Here is a 22,564-nt window from a genome sequence, read left to right as displayed (position 1 = left end):
CGGTGCTGAACAGAGTCAGGAAGGAATCCTGGGAGGGTTTGAGATGAAAGGAAATTTAAAGTTTATCTCACTCCACACCCTGCTATGAGCAGGGACATCTTCCACTACCCCAGGTTAGTCCAAGCCCTGTCCAGCCTGGCCTTGGGCACTGCCAGGGATCCAGAGGCAGCCACAGCTGCTCTGGGCACCCTGTGCCAGGGCCTGCCCACCCTCCCAGGGAACAATTCCTAATTCCCAATATCCCATCCATCCCTACCCTCTGGCAGTGGGAGCCATTCCCTGTGTCCTGTCCCTCCATCCCTTGTCCCCAGTCCCTCTCCAGCTCTCCTGGAGCCCCTTCAGGCCCTGGCAGGGGCTCTGAGCTCTCCCTGGAGCCTTCTCCTCTCCAGGTGAGCACCCCCAGCTCTCCCAGCCTAGCTCCAGAGCAGAGGGGCTCCAGCCCTTGGAGCATCTCCTTGGCTGAGCCAGAAGCACTCTCAGCAATTTTTAGCCATTTGCTCGGTATTTCACCACTCTTACTTATATCCTTACTTACAAAAAACACAGGGCAGAAGCACAGATAGAATCATCCATCATAGATATAGATCAGAGACATCCTCACACGGCCATCAGTGACCTCCTGCCACCACCACCACTTCCAGCTCACCACCTACCAGCAGACATCCATTTCCAGGTCACTTGCAGAGAGCTACAACAAGTGCAAAGTCCCAAGAAATCACATTCTGAGTGCGTGAATACCCCCAGCTCCAACTTCCAGCCTCTTCTCTGAGCTGTCCTTTGAGGTGCAGAGCAGCGGCGGCGGCTGAGAGATGCTCTAATCACTGCATCTAATTTCAAACGGTGTGAGGACCATGTTATGCCTTGGGATAAATGGGCAAGGCTGCCATTGAAGTAAAAGAGAGCTAGGCACTTCAGAAGCTGGAGTTTGGCCTCAAAAATAAAAAAAAAAAAATAAAAAGCCACTAAAACTGAACTGTTAAGATGCATTTAAAAACATAATAAAGCAGATTAGCAATCAAACTGAGTGGCTCGCTGGGGATCTGATAAGTGGGGAGGGTTCTAGAAGCACATATCACCACTGAAAAAAGGCCAAAAAAGCCTTGTTTAGAGTAAAAGTGACTTTTGATCCAAGAAAACGGCATGGAAATGCAGTTTTTCTCATGCATTTTCCATGAGAGAACAAGCCCAATCAGGCTTGTTTTAAGCAGAGATGCTGAAGCTCCCACCTGGAGTGTTCTGCACTGGGAGGGACAGGAAATTGCCCAGTGACTCAGTAACATGATGTAGGCGACAACCTTGTGCCTCCTGGATGCTCAAAGCACTTTTGACTCATTCAGGGAGTCACTTGACCCAACCCCATCCCAACCTCCTCAACTATGCCGTGAAGGAGCTGCAAAAGGAGCTTGCTCCTTCACTAATCCTCTGGAACTGGGTTTTGGGAGTTTATTAGCTCATTAAAACAGCCTTGAAGGAGGCACTTTTATCCTAAAACATGGCGTAGCCACTGGGAGGAGTCAGCTTTAGGAAAGGGCAGGGGGAAGGTGAGTGGACAGGTGGGGAGGATGGTGAGAGCTCAGCCTTTTCCTTCCAAGATTTTCTCAGCAATTCTGGACGCAAAAACTTCTGAGACAGCGGCGTATTGGGCTGCAGAGGCTGAAGCACCTGCTGCTATAACTCCAAACCTCTCACTGCCTTCAGACCCAGGGATCCACCCAGGGTTTGACGCCCACCAAGCTTTCATGTGCCTGGAGGCCAGCAAGGGATGACCCAGGGCCACCTCCTCTGAGACCTCCTTGTGTCTCACAGTCTCCTGAGCTCTTGGCTTTGCAGAATTCCTCCTGCCCAAGGCTGCCTGAGCTTATTCCCAACCAGATTAATTGGCTGGATTTTGTCTGGAAAGGTTGGAAAATAGAAGGTATCTCTTATTGGAAGCTTGTACAGTAACCATCTTGCAAAGAAGGGGCAGGGGGCTCATGCTCAACCCAAATTCCACATGTATCAGTCCAAAACGTGGTTCAGGTTTATTAAATCTCTAAATTCTCTGTAAACAACTCAAAGGACACATCCCTCATGCCACCAAACCCCTTTATGGTATCAAAACCAGCACATGACCAGTGTCAGAAGGCACTCACTGTGCCAGGGTGGAGCTCAGTGCCCCAGGGAAAGAGGGTGGGACACCTTTCTCCCACGGGACCTGGGGCCCCACCCATGCAGGGGAAAGGCATAACCCCCATGCCCCTGCAGATCCCTTCCAGCTGAGGATAGCCCATGATTCCATGATAACCACAATCAGGATCCCTGTCAAATCTTCCCAGCACAGTCTGGATGCCTTTTCCAAGCTGATCCCCCACCCAGCACATGCCACTTTTGAGGGGGCTCAGCACCCTCAAAACATGGGGTGCTCAAGCCTTGTCACTTCAGCTGGGGTCAGGGAGACTGAAAACACAAGTGTATAATCCTTTCACGAGTTAATTAAAGCACCCATCCACCCTTCATTCGAACCATTAGTCATGGCTGTTTACAATTAATTATTTGGAACCAAATCAAACAAACAAAGAGAAGACACAGGAAGAAGAGAGAAAGCCAAGCAGAGCCAGGGTGCTCCTGCAGCAGGGCATTAGCAAGGCTCATCCCTGCCTTCCCAAAGTGAGGCACAACCCCTTTTAGCCAGCACAAGGGTTGCTGGAAGTGAGGACCCTGCTTGAAGTCTGGGTTTTACCTCGAGCTGCCTCTGTGACCTTGGGAAAACCTCCCTGTCCCTCCTTGCTTCACTGCCAGCCCCTCATGCCATGACCCATCGCTGTGCTGTTCCCTACACACCCTCCTTTGCCCTTGAAGTGGGAATAAACCACAAATAATTGATTTACACAGCACAAGAGCTCTTTGGTGAGGCACTTGGGTGGGCAGGAGCCAGCACTTCCAGCCCTGACCTAGCCCCAGCACCAGGACTTGCAAAACATCTGCAAGACCTCAGGTGAGCTGAGAACAGACCTTTCCACCTGCACAGAAAGCCTGGGAAGGGCTCCTGAATAATGCAAGGAGGGCAAGCAGCTCTCCTCCTGCTCCAGTGGAGGCTGTGTCCCCAGCTGAAGCTCTCTGCCCTAGTTTATCTCCTCTTTTCCATGATCTCTCTCCATGCTGAAAGCTTCATTTCAGTGCAGGTATGCGAGGGGAGAAGGGGAGGTGGGGATCAGGGAACCATCCTTCCTTTTCTCTTCTGATTTCCCTTGCATTTCCTTCCCTCTCATTTGCTGCCACAGCTACACTCTGTCTCTTCTCCCCAACCTCTGTCTCCTCGATGCCCTCTCTGCTCCCCATCAAGACAGGGTTTAATGTCTTTCCATCTTTTCCTGGGTAAATTGCAGCGAGTCTGCCGGCTGCTCGGGTGGAACACACTGTTTTATATGCGCCATAAAGGGAGAGAACTCTGTAAACAATATTATTTTTAATAAAATCCAAGTCTTTGGCAGGCCAGCTGCTTTTGTGTCTGTCTTAATTTAATCAGACGATCAGCTCTCTCAAGCAGCAAGAGGGAATGAAAAGCATTAGCAAGGAATCAGGGAACTGGTGAGGAAGAGACATGATTTCCATCAAGAGCTTTCCAGCCCAGTGTGTTGCTGTGAGAGCAGGACCAAGGTTTTGGGAAACAGATTCCCAAAACAACTTTGTCAAGGTGCAGGAAGGACATGGGCACACCTGGGCGTAACACCTATCCTGTAGTGCTTGAAAAAGAGCTGCTATGGGCCATGAATAAACCCAGGCTTAACAACACCTCCAGTCAGAGCAGATCACTGTGAGGTGGGAAGGTGTCTGACATAGCCCACACTCCCTAGGATGGGAATTCTGCCCAATTTGGTGACCCCCCAAAGCTTGTACCCAGGTACAGCCACCCAAGCCAGCACCCATCAACTCCCTGTTCACAGCCAAAACCCAAACCAGCCCTGTTTGACAGGTCAAAATCCAAAATCAAATCAATACAGTGATAGTAATAAGGATTAAGTACTCAATTCTGCAAATATATCCCCAAAATCTAGTCAAGGCTAGATCCAAGCTGGATCCAGGGTAAAAGCTGCCTCCAAAAAGGGGAGGGGAAGAGATGGTGCTGGCAGCTGGAGCAAGGGGAGAAGAGAGCAGCCCTGAGCAGCCCCTGACATGCAGCATCATGAGCAGCAGCTGAGTTTGAAAGGTGCCACTTACAGACAGCCAAAACCTGGCAGAAACAGCTGATTTTGTGACACTTCTGTTCTTCAAGACCAAGCAACAGCCAGAGAGCATCTGCCGTGGGCAGACAGCTCCTTTCCCTGCTCCAAAGCCTCTGAGCCAGCAGGCTCCACACTTGGCCATGATGTCCTCCAAGCCTAAACCATTCCAGATGTGATTCCTGCCTGCTTCTCATAACTCTTTGGGGGAGGTTTTTGGCAGCTAGAGCAGCCCAGAGCACAGGGCAGGACTCCCCTGGTATGGGACTGATCAAGGGTTCCACTCTTCTACTCAAAGTCACAAATCCTCCAGAATAAAAATCCTCCAAAATCTGAAATAATAAAAACTAATTACAGACACAAAGTAAACAAATTAATTGATGTTTACTTGTTTACCCAGTCACCAAAAAAATTGTTAATGACTGAATATGTATTTTTAAGATATTAAACTGTGCTAAGGCACAGCCATAAATATCCCCAGTAAAGCAAACATGGTGCTCGGCACTGCAAAGGAACTAAAATTAGTATTTAATTACAAGAAATCGCTCGAAGTTCTTTTGCTACCATTAATCACTTTCAATTATGAATGTAATTATAAGTCATCTTGTCTCTTTGGGTGGTCGCTGCTGGGACCTGAAGCAGTGACCTGTGCTCCAGAAGAGAGAACCCCACTTTGCTCACCAAATGACAACTCCTTGCTGGCTGTGCCAACGGGATGGATCAATTAGTGCCTGCACCAAGCTCCTGAGGAGCCAAGGGCATGCAAACAACGTGAGGCTGAGGGGGAAAACTGAGTTACTGCATCCCCTCTGCCTGCACTGATTGTGCACTATCCACCCATGGCAGAATCAGAGCTACGAAGACAGAGAAATTGATGTGAAAAATCCTCCATGTCCTCAGATCATTAAAGGACGAGATGATAATGTTATCTCTTGCCACGAGGCAAATCAAAGCCTTGAGAGTTCCTTCCCTGCCACAGGATCATTGCAGTGGGGACATGTGCAGCTCACTCTGTGCAGGCAGCAGAGTGGAGCGGAGGGCACAGCCAAAAACTGATCCCCTCCACTCCTGGCTCTGCCCTCCCCCTCCACCGGGTTGCACCACGGTCAGCATCACCTCCTGGCAGTTAAAGATGGAGCACGCTCGCTGCAGAGGGGGCTTTCAGCTATGGATCAGTTCTCAGGGGAATCTACATCAGGAATCTGCGAAACATAATTAAGAAAAGCAAATTCATTAGCCATAAGCGCTGATTTTTTTTTTTTTTTTTTTTTTTTTCTGAAGGAGGTGGCACTTTTCTTCTGGGCAACTTGCAAATCAAAAATAAAAAGCTGAAAACTCCCTCTCTGCTCGGTGCTCAGCCTCCTTCATCAGCTCAGGCTTCGCTCAAAGAGTTTGGGATGTGGAATTCAAGCCCTGACTGCAGACGGTCCCTGAAATAAATCCTCATGTGGAGGCAGCTGCTGGCAGAGCACCTCCAGCCTGGGACACCCCTGATAACCAGGACACTGCACCAAGAACTGCTGCCTTGACTGCCCCCAAATCCCCTCAGCCTCACAGCCTGCTCCTGGCACTGCACAGCACCTAAGAGGACCAAAATACAGAAGACAACGTGGAAGATCAAATGGAAACGTTCACTTTTGGTTCCCTTGGTACTTCTTCACAGGGAATGTGATTAGACTGTCCTTATCTTGGTGGGAACAGTTGTTAGCAATAATGAAATCATCCAGTCCTTTTCTTTTTGAAATCCAGCCATATCCTTTGGCTCCAGGAAACAGGGGCAGTGACATGTGCTGTTTTCATAAAAAGCCACAAGACAACATATTTCATCACAGTAAATTCCCTTCCCTCAAGTGAAGAGCAAAGGAGAGAGATTTCAAGGACAAGAAAAGTTTCAGCTAAAAGAAGGGGCTGAGCTGCACTTCTGCCCATCTGACACATCCCAAGAAGTTGGCTCTTCACAAGCTGAAGAAGTCTGGATGACGACAACCCTTGTTGCTTTTGTCTCTCTCCTTCTGCCTCAGCTCCTGAGAGAGGAACAGGAATCGTGCACTGAATTTCCATGCTGACACAAACTCCAAGAGGATGACTCTCTGTGAGGGAAAGCCCAGCCTCTGGAGGACGGACACTCCACTCCACATGTTGGCCAAGAGTCCAAGGAGGAATCACGCCAGAACCTCCACATGTTTCTCCCAACAGCTACTCGTGACCTGCTTGGAGTCAGGACTACTCTTGCCAGGTCGCAAATCAAGCCAAACTCATCCTCACCTCATCCCCTTGGACTCTTCCCCAGCCCAAGACCCAAATTCCCTGGTGGGCCTTCCTCTCAGCCCAGAGGATGACAGAGGGCCACGTTGCCACCCGAGTGGACACCACACACGTGTGTTGTGACTCAGCACCTGAATTAACCAGGCCCCATCCTGTGCTGCCTCTTAATTAGCAGGCAGGATTTCAGCGTCCTCCGGTCCTTGGCTGAGTCCCCCCTTCCCTCTGCTCCTCACTTATTCTGTTCACTGAACTAATTGCCGAGCGCCTGCACCCTGGGTGTCTGCTGCTGTTGGAGAAGATTAGTATTTTTACAGAGGGGGAAAAAAAAGATTAAAAAAAAAGATTGTGTTTTTTAAAGCAGATGAAAGGAGAGCCCAAGGAGATGTGCATTTGACTCTCAAACATGCTCCTTCAAGTCTCCCTCAGCAGTACTTAAAGGCGTTTCCAAAGCAAGACTTTATGAATGCTAAATGAACCCGGCGCCTTGTTCCTCTACCACAAGAAAAGAAAAAAAACTTATCTTTTATATACAACATTTCCTTTACGGCTGACACTGCGCATCACGAGTTGATACCACTTCAGACACCGATGCTGACCTTCACAAAGTCACAGGGACACCAGAGGCTCCCTGGGCTGGAGGAACACACAGCTGGGCAGGGGTCAGGGGGCCTGGCTGCATCCAGGCAGCCACCAGTGGATTCACCTGCTGCTCTCCAGGAAGGGCGAGGTGAGAGCACCACAAATGGGGAAATGTTCCAAATCTTGCTTTCCGTCATTGTGGTCTTGGATGACCCAAACTGGTGATGCTGGTTGGTGTATCACCCTCCAGAAGAGTTTCTGAGGATGCAGCTTGGTCAAGATGGGATGGGGAATGGTGAACCAAGAGGGAAGGAGCAGCAGCCCAGAAAAGCAGGCAGACACAGGAGAAAACACCCTCTGACTGAAAACCATCTGTACCAGCACCTCTTCTTCACCAAGGGGTGCTGGTGGGGTCCTCATTTGGGTGTCCAGCACCCAAACTCTCCCTGATTCCAAAAAGGACAAAGAAAAGCACATCAATGCATCCAAACACCTTTGTCCATCAGGGTGATCAAGTCAAGCCCACCCAACACCTCCTAATGGAGCAAACAGCCCAACCCAGTGTCAGGACTGACCCCACCACCCTCACTGCATGGATTTCCAGCAGGACCACCTTTCCCTACCGGTGAAATGGGGAAGTGCCTTTAGCTTCTCACAAAATACTCTGAGAAGGTGGTCCATGCTCTAAGGAAATCACCCACCCAAAGGAAGTCATGGGAGATTTAATTAGCTGCAGTCTGTGCTGTTTGAGCTTGTTAGGTGCTATATAATTGCTAAATATTATTATTATCTCTGCAGGTACAGCAGTTTGTTAGGATAATGATAGTGATTGACATTTCCCTGGCATCTTTCATCCCAACCAGATCCCATTTTACTCTATTATAAGACACTGTTCTGCCTTGACTCTCCATATGTCTCCAAACTGTCAACAGGATCATAACCAGCTCAGCATTGCCAAAAGAAATACAGGCAAAGTGGCTCATGGAAGTTCATGGGTTGTATCACAAGCTGAGCAACTTCAACTTTGTGCTCAAGAACTCAAGTTCACAGGTAGGTGTGGTGTAGACAGAGATCTACAGGCTCTACTTCAACACCAACACGGAGCAAAGCTGCAGGAAGTGGTCCTGGAAGCCACCACAGCACCCAAAAACTTCCCTTGTTCGTCTCCATCCCCTTTTCCTGGAAAGCAGCAGTGGGTACCATAACCCAACCACCACCATGAAAAATACATCCCAGGGACAGCAAAGCAGAGGGGCCACCGAGTGATTAATGGGAGACTATCAGTTTGGGATAGGTCTCTAAATTCTCATTAAGTCAGGTGCTGAGGCATTGCACATTAATCCAGAACATTTCCCCTTCGGCCCAAACAAATAAATAACTCGTGTATAATTCAGGGAGAACTGGGTGGAGCCATCTCTCCCCCCTTCTCCATCTCTTTCCAACTAACCAGTGAATAAAACATCGCCCACAAATCTATTAGGCTAATTTTAAATCCTGACAATTTAGCAGCACTTCAGCAAGATAAGAGCCATTTATTAAAAGCCACAGTTCATTAAGCCAAATGCTGCTGGCGTATTTACTCAGAGAAACGGGCCTGGGCTCGGCTCTCACCCAGACCAGAAGTCTCCAAAGGAGCAGGAGTGATCCTATTTCACCCAGAAATAGGAGTGATCCTATTTCACAGGTAGGACTGTTCAGGCTTTCCACCAAAGGAACTGGGTGTCCATGCTGCCTTCTCCCCTCTTGGAGGAACACAGAGCAGAAATCATGGGAGGCTCAGCAGCTTTGGCACCCAGAGCTATGAGAAGTCCCCACAGCTCACATGGGGCCATGGAACTGTTCCCAAAAGGATCAACACCCCAATCTGGATCAGGATTGCACCGCTTTGGAGCCATTCCCATTGGTGGCAAGCACAGATTGACTTTGGAGAGGGATGATTGCTTCCAACCACAAGCCAGGAGGGGGCTGCTGAAGAGGAACTGCTGCTTGCCAAAGGTACCAGATTGCACCCGGAGTTTTCCTTCCTCCAAGCTGCCTCTTGACATCTCTGCTGATGCCCTCTGTTGTGACCATGACAGGAGGTGCTTTGGGACACACAAATGGGGCTGGAGGCTCCCAGGGCACTGGCAGGAAGGAGATGGACTCACCAACAGGAGCAGCCCTGCTCTCTGGGAACTGGGGTTTTTGTGATTTTTGTTAACATTCACGAGGGATGAGTTGGATGCTCCACCCAAACCAAGACACCACAGCCCATAAAGCCAAACTGTGCATGAGGCCACCTCAGATCTAAAAAACCTGCCCAGCAAAGGTGTGCCCAGCACAGCCTGGCAGAGCAGACGTGGCCTTAGCAAGCTCTGTGCCAGCATGGATAAGCTCATTCCACTGGGGAATCACGTGCCACATGGAACTGGAGGATTTTTAGGGAGCCTTGCAAGCCAAGCCTCTCCAGGATTCCCTGATCCTGTGGTTCAGGAGGGAGAAGTGGTGAGGGGCTCGGTGGGATGGAGCCAGCAGGGAGGGAGCTGTGCCAGCACTGCTGCGAGGAGCCGGCGGCAGAGGGCAGTGGAGAAATCCCATCTGGCAGAGTTTGTGAGTGTAATTCATTCCAGCGGGAGACATCCAAGAGACTTTATCAAGTGCAATTGTCCCACTGAGCCTTTCACCTGCACACACTTGCAAGACAGTCTGGAGTGACTGCAGAGTATCCCTTTACAGTCAGAGCTGAAAGGAGCATTATAAAGGTGAATTAACATTTTAAAAGAACGTAAAAAACCCAGAACTGTTCTAATGATGATTAATGGGAAGCTATAAGGGAGGCCTTGACCTCCTGGTGTCATTAAATGGATTGGCAGGTTTCTGAGCATTAATTATAAATAGCCACAGGAGTTTGAGTGCTTAGCAGAACGATGATAAATCCATGACACAGGCACGGGGACAAGGAGCCAGGAGCGTGGGGGAACACGTGCCTGTGTGTGCACACACAGCTCAGCGTGCAAGGGAACATGGGTTTGCACGTGTGTCACACACAGGAAAGAGGCACAAAGCCAAAAAAAGGGTGGAAATAAGTCCATCTTAGGATACTGCTGTGTTTGGGTGGATAGAGGAATGGATAAATGATAAATTAGGCACTGCCACTCAATCACATTTTCTAAATGTTTTATATCCCAAAAGCTATAAAAGCAATATTCCTTTCTGGCCTTATTGGAGCCATTTCTGGAAGGCAATCACATCTGTTTCCTTGGGGATTTGAGCTGAACTGTGTCTTGGCTTTTTTTTTTCCCTTGCCTTTTTTTTTCCCTCCCCTTTCTATTTACTCTCTAGCCTGTTACCAAAGCAGGGTCAGAGCATGCATACAAATAGGGAGGAGGAGTGAAAAACAAACAGCCCTGAACCAGTGATGAACAGACAAAAAGTGATTGCAAACTTCTCACGGCAAAGCCACAGCTCCAGTAATCACGGGCCACACAGATTTTGGGTCAGGCAGCTCCCACGTCGGTATTTCCCTTGCTTTAATGTGCATCATTCCACAATTCCATTAATACCGTGGAGATCTGCATCCTGGGGCACTGCTGTGCATCACCTCGGATGTGCTGAGCCACCCAGCTTGCCTGGGATTTGCACAGTTCTTCTCTTCCAAGGTCCCTTGGAGAGACACTCATGGATTAAAGCCCAAATCCCTCTCTGCAGCCCACAGGGGCCCAGAGCTGCAGCCACGAAGGTACATTGCTCCCCAAAGCAGAAGGTGTGTTTTTGCAGGAGTTCCTTGGGAAGAAAGGATCAGCAAACCATCAGAGCCTGCAGATGGAGGTGGGAATAAACGGGGGATGAATGGAGGGAGGACCTGAGGCTCGTTAATGAGCTCTGCCACTGAACCACAGCGACTGCGGAGGGGGAAAGCTCCTCTCGCTGCCAATGACAGGAACAAAAGGCTCTGGGTGAGATGCCAAAGGGGCAGTCCCATCCCTGGGCATCCAGACACCCCCCTTAACATTCAGGACAGAGGCTGACCTGGCACAGTTCTGCACCAGCAGCCACATCCCATCACCCAGCTGAGACAGCAGCCCCAGCACCCAACCATGGAGCATTTCCACTAGGATTGGGATCCCCATTTCCTCCAGCACCTCTCTGAACTGCTGTTTTATTTCTGCCCAATCTACGGAGAAGGAAAAGCACAAGCCAACCCTCACACACACTAAAATTTAAAATATTCCTGTTTAGATTTAAGTCTCATTACCATGCTGGGCCCTCCTGTATTATTTCAACTGATTGGAATATGGTGGCAAAGGAATAAGTTCTCCATACAATTTTCTTCTGATCCTATTAGTTGCAATACAATTACAGTGAATACATCAATTCTTCGTCCCAGCAGCTCCTGGAAAGAGCCACCTATTAAAAGCTGGCTTATTAATGGAATTGTACTTCCAGGATTAATCGGACCACGTTGGCCATTTCCATTTCTCACTCCACAAGTGCTTTTGTTTGCTTAATAGGCTGAAGTAACTTGAGAATGACACAACTTAGAGCTTCCCCATTTGCTCTGCATATCGCCAGCAAATTTAATATCACTTTCCTTGCCGGAGTCTCTCCGGGATAAAACCCGGCACGTGCTGCCAAGGAAATCCACCCTGCAGGCTGGGGTGGGGCAGAAGGGGCTTTCTGCCTTCGGCAGAGCCAACAAGAGGAAATTCCTCATTGATCCAAGGCTTTAAACCCAAAGGGAAATGGCAACAACAAAACAATTTGCCAAAGCCTGCTGGATGAGAGCCACTGGAATATCACCTCATGAGCAGTTCAAAAGCTTCCCAAAGGCCTCAGAGCATCACCTCCTGCCCAGTTTGGTGTGGGGGCTCCCCTCTGGACCTGCCTAGTCCCTGCCCAGCCAGTCCCAGCCACAGGAAGCCAGTCCCATTCCCCAGCATCATCCCTGCACTTGGAAGCAAGGGCGCTGTTTCCCAGCACAGATATTCCTGTGGCAGCAAAGTCACTGCATGTTGAAGCACAGTAATATAGTATGACTTTTCCCTTTAATGGAATTTTTCTAGCCCACTAGGAAAAAAAAGACTCCATTAGCCATACTACAAAGGCTCCTACTTATTAGTATTTTAGAACAGCGGCAAAAACATTTCTTGAATCTAATTATTGCTGACAAATATGAAAATTGAAATCAAAGTTAAATTTTCAGCTACAGTGCCTCATTCGGCCGCGGCTCGCCCGCTCCCAACGATTGCATCAACACATTTATTCTGCTGAGCAGGCTCCCAGACTGGGCCCCCCCATTCCCTGCAGCCCACCCCTCCATCTTCGCAGGCATTAGCTCTGACATATTCATCTTCACAGCCAGGCCACGGAACCAACTTCATGTTTACCAGTTGTACGTGGCCAACGGATCGGAGCGAGGCTTCCAGGGGCTGCAGAGGAAGGGAATAGAGCTTGCTGCTTGAAGAAGAACTTGCTGCTTTTTTTGTTTCTCCTTTTTTTTTGAAATTTATTGTTATTTATTTCCAACTTCGCTGTCTCCCATCCCCTCCCAACCCGATCTCCAAAAGGGTGATTTTGATTTCCACAAGATAGAGGATGTGGAAGGGAGGGAAGAATGGAGAGAGGGGGGAAAATAAGGAAAAAAAAAGCCTTGTCAACATATTTCCTTTCTCCTACCTCCCCCCAACATACTGTAAAAATCAATCCCCTTTGTCATTTTGCTCTGCTTGTGTGAATGTTTAATGGCTGTCGAGGGAGATAATGATTGCTGCTAGGAAATTCATTTCAGATTTGCTATTTATAAAGTACTTGGTGCTCAGGTGGGAAATTAACATAAGGAAGGGGGAAAGGGACCAAACCAGGGAAAAAAGGCAGCAGGAGAGGAGGGATAAGATGCTGCAGGGCTGGTTGGAATGGGATGAAGCCCAAAGAGAATCTGCATCTGGTCCCACCTCTCCTGGGACAGAGGGAAAAGGTTTGAATGGAGCAAGGATGGCACTGCCAGCCCCTTCCCACCCATGGATTCAAGGACACAGAGCCAGGATTATCCCCCTGTGTTTCATCCCCCAAAACCCAGACCACCACCCCAGCAGCACCAGTGGTTTGTGCCCCAGCTCCCCCTGCAGCCCCTCATCCCCTTTGGTTGACCCCAAACCTCCTCTGAGTCCCCTCTCCCCTCAAAGCCCACCAACCTGCTGGATTTTTGAATCCCAAGGGAATTCCCATCTGTGGTCCAGCCAGACCCCGCAGAACCAACGCTGCCATTGAGTTGCTAATTCCTTGTCTCAGAAGTTGCTTTTCACTTTCTGATTTTTCAATAATAGGCTTGGTATGAATCCCTTAAGCTTCTGAAATAAGCTGAAAAACGCTTTTCCAGCCATTTACATAAACACAAGTGGATCAGAAGGAATAATCATAGTTTATGCATTATTTGGGGGCTTTGGAGATGGTTTCTAATGTGGTGTCAGGTTTTGAAGCCCAAAGCATACAATGGGAAGCGTTGACATGCAGAAAAGCAGCACAAAAAAGTAAACAATAAATAATACACATTTTTTTCATGTTGTCTCCAGTGACAAGGCAGTTTTGGCTCTGCCACTACCCCGGCCTCTAATGGATCACGGATCCTGCTCCTCGCCAGCTTTGTTCCAAAAAGGGCTTCATTAAGAGAGTTGTCACTCATCCTAAATCCAAATTCACCCCGTGCCAGCCAGCCCTGCCACTCTCCTGTGCCTTGGCCCGCTATCAAAAACCCCAGTGCTGGCTTTGGGAATTGACTTTGGAAAACTAAAAGTCTAACGGAGGCACCCTCTGATCTCTAAATACCATCTGTCCTGTAGAAAGGGAATAAAAGCTACAAACACCCAAACCAAGCCAGGAACGAAGTGCTATTCACCAGATAACTCCTCTAAGAGGGGGAAAAAAGCCTCAAACACCAAAAAAAGAAAGAGAATATTATGGCATTAATGAACCTTGCTTTGCTCTGTGGGCCTGTCAAGCTTCCAGTGAGGCGGGTCAGGTTTGGCTTTCAAACCAGTTCTTTAAATCAAGAATTCTGTTTCTAGTAAAATGGAAACATTAGCAAAGGATCTGTTTTGAAGAAATAACAATACAAAATGGAACAAGGCTGGAGACTCCAGGCTCTTTGATACTGCTGGAACACGGCCTTTGGAGCTTTTTTTTTTTTTTTTTTTTAAATCACTTCACAACTTTGTACATAAAGCCTCGGCAAGCTCCGAAGAAAATGCTTCAAAAATCAATCCTTACTTTTCCCAGAATTTACTTTCACTGGGAATATGTGATTGTTCTTTTTTTTATATTTCTTTTTGGAATTAGAAAAACCTGAAACATTCTGCTTCGTTTCTAATATTACACAATTTCCTGTGGCATTTCCCACTCCTTAGCAGCTGCTCTCTCCCACTGAGTCACTGGAGGACACGAACCAGCCCTATGGACTGAGCATTTGTGGTTTTCCAAGCTGCTTTCCAAGCTAAATCAGGGTTTCCAGGATCAGCAGTGTGCAAGGAAAATACACCATCCCCTCAAGGCTGGGTTGGATGGGGCTTGGAGCTGCCTGGTCCAGTGGAAGGTGTCCCTGCCCGTGGCAGGAGGTGGATGTATCACCAAAGGGGTACTAGGGACAGACAGAGGTGATACAGAGACTCCATCATCAGAAGGCAGGAAAAGGGACTTTATTCTTAGAAATCTACGGTTCTTATGGAAACAATGGTGGACCTAAGGCCTGATTGGCCTTTAGGAATCTCCTCTCTCCTGTTGGTGAACTATGAATAGCACACTCTGGAGAATCATATCTATAAACAACAGTTACAGAAAGAGAGATAATAATTGTTTTAATTCTTTCTCACAGCTTCTCACAGCTTCCCAGGAAAATCCTGGGACAGCTATGTCCCTCTCTATTCAGAGGATATGTGATTACCACAGGAGTGAGATGAGATTTAAGCTTCTTTTCAACCCAAACTGTTCTGGGATCTTTTTCTGTAATTTCCAAAAAAAAACCCTGACGAGAACCCGCTCTCATCCTTCCTCCAAGCCAGACCCACCACCTGGTGTGAGCCACAGCTCACCCAGTGCCTAGAGGTGACTTTTCCATCCACTGCAGAGGGTCCTTGTGCTGTGCAGGGACTTTTCATTCTGGCAGCACCTCCATCCCCATTATCCCTGTGGGAAGGCAAAGCGTTCCATGCCAGCTGCCAGCAGAGCTTTGAAGGGAATACTCTGACCACCAGGAATTCAGGCACAGTGATGCCCGGAATCCTGACCTGCCCATGCAGCTCCTCTGAAGCATTTCAGAGTCGAGGCTCCTTTTTTTGGCTGCCCTGATTAGTAAGCGAAGCATTACTGGGAGGTCGAGGAAGGGAAAGTAAGAGGGGGGCAAGAATGCCAAGAACCAAGCACTGTCTTTAGTGGGAACAGTCAACAGGACAAGGGGGCCAAGAGGTCAATTAATTTACAACAGCTTTCGGCATTAGACATATTAACTGTTAAGCGCATCAAAAATCCTTGCTCTGCCTCCTGGCAGCAGAGACCAGAGCCCAGCAAGGCAGCACCTCTGATTTATTATTAACCACGAGCAAGGTGCCTGCCTGGGGAGGAGGAGGAGGGAGGGAGGTGGCAGCTCCTCCCGGCTGCCAGTCACAGCTCCAAAGGTGCTGGGAGCACCAGGGATGCAATTCCTGCAGGATGCAGAGATTGGGGTGCCCCAAGGGGTGCAGTGACAAAGGGATCACTCTTTGTGATCCTGTTTTTTCACAGAATCCCAGAATGGCTTGGGTTGGGAAGGGATCTTAAAAGATCCTCTTATTCCACCCCCTGCCATGGGCAGGGACACCTCCCACCATCCCAGGTGGCTCCAAGCCCTGTCCAGCCTGGCCTTGAACATTTCCAGGGATGAGGCAGCCACAGCTGCTCTGGGTACCCTGTGCCAGGGCCTCCCCACCATCACAGCCAAGAATTCCTTCCCAATATCCCATCCATCCCTGCCCTCTGGCAGTGGAAGCCATTCCCTGTGTCCTGTCCCTCCATCCCTTGTCCCCAGTCCCTCTCCAGCTCCCCTGGAGCCCTTTTAAGCACTGGAAGGGCTCTGAGCTCTCCTGGAGCCTTCTCCTCTCCAGGTGAGCACCCCCAGCTCTGCCAGCCTGGTTTTTTTTTTTTTTTCCTACCAAAGCATCTAAAGGCATGAAAAACCCATGTGCCAAGTGTGGGTGCTGGCTGGCAATGGGAAACAGAAACATGACTTGGACTTCCACTACAAAATCCCCAAATCTGGCACCTTGCTCATTTTGGCTCCAGTTTGAAACCAAGAGCTCACGTCCAAGTCACAGCTCCAAGCTTTTGCCATGAACATCAGAGATGGATCAGGTTTGAGTCTAATGGGAGATTTGTCACTGCCCATCAAAGGAGAATGACAGTAATGCTTAAAAAATCCCATTTCCCCTCTTTAAAGCTCTTGTCCCTTCAACTGGAGAACAAGGAAAGTTCTGCCTTTTCTTGCCACTACTGAAGTTTGGGAAGCAAAGACAAACACAAATGAAGGTCTTTTTCTGATCCCCATTGCCAAATATTTGCTCCTCACGTGGTGTTTCCCAGGCTGAGGAAAGCTGAAGTCAGCCAGTCTGACTGGAGCTTCCTGGGAAGAGCTCTCCTATGCTCCTGGTTTATCACAGAAAACAGCAAGCCCTGCTCACTAACCTGACCTAGATCTGTCAACTGATCAATTTTTTCTCCATGGGGAAAAAATAAAATGGGGGAGGCAATCACAACATAGGTATTTTTAAGTGCAAATTGCAAGAAAAATACACAAAGCAGACACTTCTAATATCAAATGCACTCGTCTCAGGCGTAAGTCAAAGGAAGATGGAAAAACCACAAGCCAGGGTTATTGTGCTTGTCAAAAGTCCTTTGTGGAGAAAGGAGAAGTGGCTTTTGTGAAACACAAGGATATCCCAAAACTGGCTGCAGCCTCCAGAGCACCAGTCCTGCCCAGAGGGATGGTCCCTAGGATGGCTCAGAAGTTCAGTTTTACCAGAGGAGGATTTTCCAAGCTCCCAGCTCCCACCTGATCCTCTCTGCTTATCAAAATGATATTTTCATCCATGTAGCTCATCCCAAACATGGGAAAGAGAGAGCAGTTGGACACCAACCTGGACTTCCATAGAATCCCCGAATCTGGCACTTTTGCTCATGTTGGCCCCTGTTAGAAGCCAAGAGCTCAACTCCACGGCCAAGGTGCAGCTCCAAACCCTTGCCATGGACACCTGAGATGGACAATCTTTTCCTCCTCACATACCCACTGTAGGTGGCCACAGGCACCTTGTTCACGTGTGCTTCATGGCCAGTAAACAGCTGCATGTCCTGAAATGTGTCCCCACTTACAGGACCTCACACATCTCCAGTCCACCAGTGGGGCTCCTAAACCTGGTGTAGCCACAACACAAACCTACTCCAGCATCTCCTCCTGTGCCCTAAGGTAAGTTTTATCACACACAATGGAGTTTTCATTTCACTTTGGTTTTTTTATCATTTTGATCTCCATCTCTTTTGGTGCAACTACAACAACTTTACTCCTCCTTGTATCCTGCCAATCCGCGGCTGTGTAACCAGCTCAGCACAGGGAGGCTCCCAGGGAAGCAGCAGAAATCCACACTTGGAAAACTCCACCTGCAACTCCACCACCCAAACCAAAATCCCAAGCCCCTTTCCAGCATTTTGGGCGCCTCCAGCGTTTTGCACAGCGCAGCTGCTTTCCAAAGGTCTTTTCAGGTTCCTGCTTGCTCTGATGCATCTTAAAAATGTGCCAATTAATCCCACGTGGTGGCCTGATTTCCAGAGGTGCTGATACTTCCTCAGCCCCGCTGAGAATCAACAGCAATGACAGATGTTCAGCCACGCTCCAAATCCAGCCATCGAGCAGGCAGAGTGCATTCCCCTCCTTTTATGTACTGCATATAACTGGGTTATCTAATCATGTAGGTATTGATTATTACTGTTATTACCTATTAAAAAGCTATTTTCTGCTGTTGGGGTGAATATCACGTTTTATTGACCTGCGTGATAACTATTAACCACATCTAATATTTTTCCTGAGGACCAATAAATCCGAGCATTCACAAAAAGATGTCGATACACGTAATTTTTCTTATACACATTCATTAGTGCAATTACCTCCTGCATGAGCTGCCAGGAGGTTTCCCCTCACCCCTCCACTGAGAGAAAATTCTCACAGGATTTTGGGGGTGACATTTTTTTGGGGATAGCATTTTTTGAGGACAGAATTTTCGGGGAAGCATTTTTTGGGGATAGCATTTTTTGGGGGGCAGCATTTTTGACGGATAGCATTTTTTGGGGGTGGCATTTTTTGGGGGTGGTATTTTTTGGGGACACATCTTTTGGGGATAACATTTTTGGGGGATGAGTTTTAGGGACAGCATTTTTTGGGGATAGCATTTTTTGGGGATGGCATTTTTTTGCATAGTCCCAACCTAGATTCCAAATCTTGCCATTCCTGAGGGGAAGCACCCAGCCCCTCCTCCCTGTGGATGTGTCTCTGGGTCAGATCCAGCCTTTCCATCACACACCAGCACAGCCTGTCTCAGTTTGGGAATTATCTGCATCCCAGCCACATCGAACGAGCGAATAATTCTTTCGGATGAGGAACGCTCTGTGTAGGATGTTGACACATGCTATTATTTTACATACCTATTTCAGCTTGTATGCTTATTAGAATAAGGTCTTTATGCTAATTTGTAAATCAAATTCCCATAATTCTTGGCTTACTGATGCTAAAGGCCCAGCTAAATCTTCTATGACCTTTTAGCCTGGTTAATCCTTTTACGCGTGGCTGAGTGAAGAGTTTTCTTGTCTCTTCCACTCCCAAATGCTGGGGTGAGATTTTTGCCTCTTCCTTAAGAAATCCAGGTGGGTTGTGGGTCAGGAACATGGGGCACATGTGAGGACACCCCCTGACTTAGAGCCAGGGAAAGGGGGAAGGGAAAACTCTGCTGCCTGGGCCCTGTGTGAGGGAATTTTGGATTTTCATTGCTGCTATTTAAAAATCACACAGAAGACACAGAGCAAACACAATGAGAGCTGTGTTGCCAAATCGCCGCTCACTTCCCGAAGCCCGGGGCTATCCCAGCCCTCTGCAACCTCCTCTCTTCTCATCTCCTTTCCCAACTTGTGGCTGGACATTTTCTAGCTCCATTTCTTCTTGTGAGCGGACACCTGCAGCTCCTTCCCAAGGGGATGCAGCATCCAAGAAATGCCCCAGCCTCTCTCTCCAGCTCCAGCACCCAACAGCTCCCTTGGTGTCCAACCACGCTGGACATTCCAGGGCTCAGGGGGCTCCTTCCTGAGGGACACAACCCTCAGCAGCTCCCATTTTAGGGCCACAATTCCACAAATCCTACAAATCTACAAAATTTCTACAAAAGTGAATCTGTAAAACTTGGAGGACCCGCAGATGTTTGCACAAATGCAGGTGGTCAGATGCTTCTGAATTATCCCACTTCACGTTCCACTTTCCTTTCAAGCACACTCACAAACCACTTTTCTTATTGTTTGTTTGCCTGGAAATAGGGAAATGACCCAGAGGATGGATGAGCCGCTGCAGAGGGCAGCACACATCTCCGGAGATATTTGGAGGAGGTTTGTGCAAAACACAGTTTTCCTGTATGACAATTATTTTCATGTTTTCAAACACAAGCCAGCTCCACTTCTGGACACCAAACAAAGGGGAAAACTTATGAATTCAAAAACTACTGTGATTATCAGAAGAATTCATGAAGCAGAAGCACATTACTGCTGATTTTCAGCACTGCATACAAACCTAAATATTACCGTGGGCTTGAATGAAGCCAAATTTCTCAAAACTCTCTTTAAAAGTTTGTGCTAAGATACAAAATTATTTGTAGGCTGTGTTTGAGGGGTTTTTTTTATTGACCCTTAAATAAAATTATGCAAGAAAAAACTCCCAAGGGGACTCCTTCCTTCCAACAATGCAGCAACTTCCAAGCCAAAAAAGGCCCCAACTTTTTGCTGCCAGCGGCTGCCCTGGGCAATTTTTCACCCAGCTCCCCACAGCTCTGCCCTGGGTCCTCCCCAGACCACAGAGTAAAGTGGCTCCCTGCTTTCCCTCACTCCAGGAGTGACTCAGGGACTGCTGGCACCCACATCAGGTTCCTGAAAGGCAGGGAATTGGGGAATTTTGGGCTTAGGGAGTCAGCACATTCCTCCCCACTGCTCTGCTGCTCAGGAGAGTTATAAGAATAATAAATAAAGAAATAAAAAACCAACTACTTTTTGATCTGGAAGCTTTGATAGGAGCAGGGAGAAGAAGCAGGAAGGATGACCAGAGGCATGGAATAAGACTGCAAGGAAGCCAAGTCAGGAGCCCCAAAGCAAGCATTAAAAAATAATAAAATAATGAAATAATAAAACAAATGAAGTGCAAATTCTGGGCAGGAGAAGTGAGGAGGGAAAGGTGCAGCTTCATCCATCTCCTGGGAAGCCCCGACCCTTCACACCCCGCCCGGGCTCCCTGCAGAGGTGGCAGCCGCGGGGAAGCCCCTGGGATGCAGGAATGCCAAGCGGGCAGCAGCAGCCCTGGGAGAAGGAGAGCGCTCGAGGAGGGAGAGCGGGAGGAAGGCGAAGAGGAGCGATGCTCGGCACCGTGTGATGTGCATGTTAAGCAGCCCGCGCCGGTCGATACGGCACGGGGGGCTCTCCCCCCGCAGGAGCGGGCCCGGCTTGCTCAGCAGAGAGAAGTTTGTGGTGGGAGACACCCCGTCACCATCCCTGCCCACCCCGCAGCCCCCAGCCCCACACCCGCGGGGCTCCCAGAGCCCACCCGGCTGCTGCTGCAGCGCACCTCGCACACGGGGGACGAGGCTGGGCTGCTCTGGACATTTCCAGCCTTCGGTGGGCACCTGGGAGCAGCGCAGAGGTAGCTGGATCCGGCTGTGGAGAAGGAGGTGCATTCACCCCCCCGGGGCGCATCCATCCTCAGGAGAACCCACATGTCCCCCGAGGAACGCCTGCATCCCCCCGGGCTGCATCCGTCTCGCCCAGGAATACCCGCACCGCCGCGGGGGTGCATCCCTGCTCCAAGGAGCGCCTGCATCTCCTCCCGGGGTGCATCCATGTCCCCGAGAAGTGCTCGCATCCCGCCCCGGAGCCCCGGTCCCAGCCGCCCACCGAGCACGGCGCAGCAGCATCCCCCTGGCGCATCCCCCGGCGCATCCCCCTGCGCATCCCGAGCTCCCGCGGCGACCCGGGGCAGGATGCGGCTCCATCCTCTCCTCCCATGGAGGAAACCCCGCTCCCACAGCCCCTCCAGATGGCTGCGAGGAGCCTAACGCGAGCTGACAGGCTCGGCGCTCCCGGCCAGATGGGGCTGGCTCCTGCCGCCTCTTCCCCCCTCCTTTTCCCACCGCTTTTTGCTCTTTTTTTCCCCCTTGCACAGCCCCCCCTCCCCTCAAAGGACCGTCCCTCGGCTGGGGGGAGGCAGCCGTGCTGATCCGGGAGAGACTGGACCAGGACTTCCCAACTCCCAGCCCGGCGGGAGCGGGGCTACACCGAGTTTTTCGGACGACCTTGCTGGAAAAGCAAAGGCGTGGGGGGAAGCACAGAGGAACCCCGGCCACCCCGCCATGCCCCCAGCCTGTTGGATCATTGATGGTGCCAGAATTGTGCTGGGATGGCAGAGTCCTTCTGCGCCCGCAAAAATAATCAGGACGCCAGGGGAGAAGTGTCCCCCCCGCCGCCAGCCCGGTGCGCCGGGAATTCCTGCGCCGCACCCGCATCCGCATCCCCCGCAACTTCACGGCGGGCTGGGGACCCTTTCCCAGCTCTGTCCCCGCTCTGGAGGGATCCTCATCCCCACTCGGGGGGGGATTCTCATCCCCCAGCCCCCTCGGAGGGTGCTGCTGTGGGACCGCGCATCCTCCGCCCGCCCGGGCTGCGTCCCCCGCGGCGTTCCCTACCTTGGGAGAGGAGGAGCGCGGCCATCCCGGCGAAGATCACCCAAGAGACGGGGTGGTGCATTTTGGCCTGGGCCATGTTTTCCTTCTCCTTCCCCACTCACTGCCGGGCGGGGAAAGGTTTAAAATCCAGCGTTTTCCCGGAGCAAAGCGCAGGAAGAGGGGCGGGGGGGGGAAGGAAAAAGGAAGGGGAAAAGGGAAAAAAAAAAAAAAAAAAAAAAAAAAAAAGGAAAAATAGCACCGAAGGGTGGGGGAGGGGGAAAAACCCAAAAGAAAAAAAAAAGGGGGGGGAAGGGGGTCGGAAGGGGTTGCAGGTGCGAGGACAGGCGCTGCGTGCCCGCCGCTCCGGCCCGCACACGCCGCCCGGCTGCAACACGCCGCCGGCCGCGCACGCAGCCGCCCCCGCGCAGCACTCATTGGCTGCGGGGCCCCCCCGCGCCGGCACCCGCACCCTGCCGGCACCCGCACCCCCCCGGCCCAGCGGCAAAGACCCCCCGAGCACCCCGCCGGCAGCGGCACCCCCGACATGTGCACCCCCTCACCCCAGCA

The 22,564-nt window shown here is 50.0% G+C and overlaps 1 protein-coding gene across 1 annotated transcript in view; it reads right to left on the bottom strand.

Annotated features, from left to right (window-relative positions):
• Window positions 1–22,166, bottom strand: part of LOC121360640 (protein CEPU-1) — a 356,251-nt gene extending 334,085 nt beyond the window's left edge. Inside the window, exon 1 of the mRNA XM_041480639.1 lies at window positions 22,019–22,166. Coding sequence (XP_041336573.1) covers window positions 22,019–22,094 — 76 coding nt within the window. The 5' untranslated portion in view covers window positions 22,095–22,166. The remainder of the gene's footprint in view (window positions 1–22,018) is intronic.
• Window positions 22,167–22,564: the final 398 nt, after the last annotated feature.

Source organism: Pyrgilauda ruficollis, unplaced genomic scaffold (assembly GCF_017590135.1).
Source record: "Pyrgilauda ruficollis isolate IOZ18807 unplaced genomic scaffold, ASM1759013v1 scaffold52, whole genome shotgun sequence".
NCBI classification, from domain to species: domain Eukaryota; kingdom Metazoa; phylum Chordata; class Aves; order Passeriformes; family Passeridae; genus Pyrgilauda; species Pyrgilauda ruficollis.
Note: the sequence above shows the minus strand (reverse complement) of the source record. Positions and strands in the feature narration are given on the sequence as shown.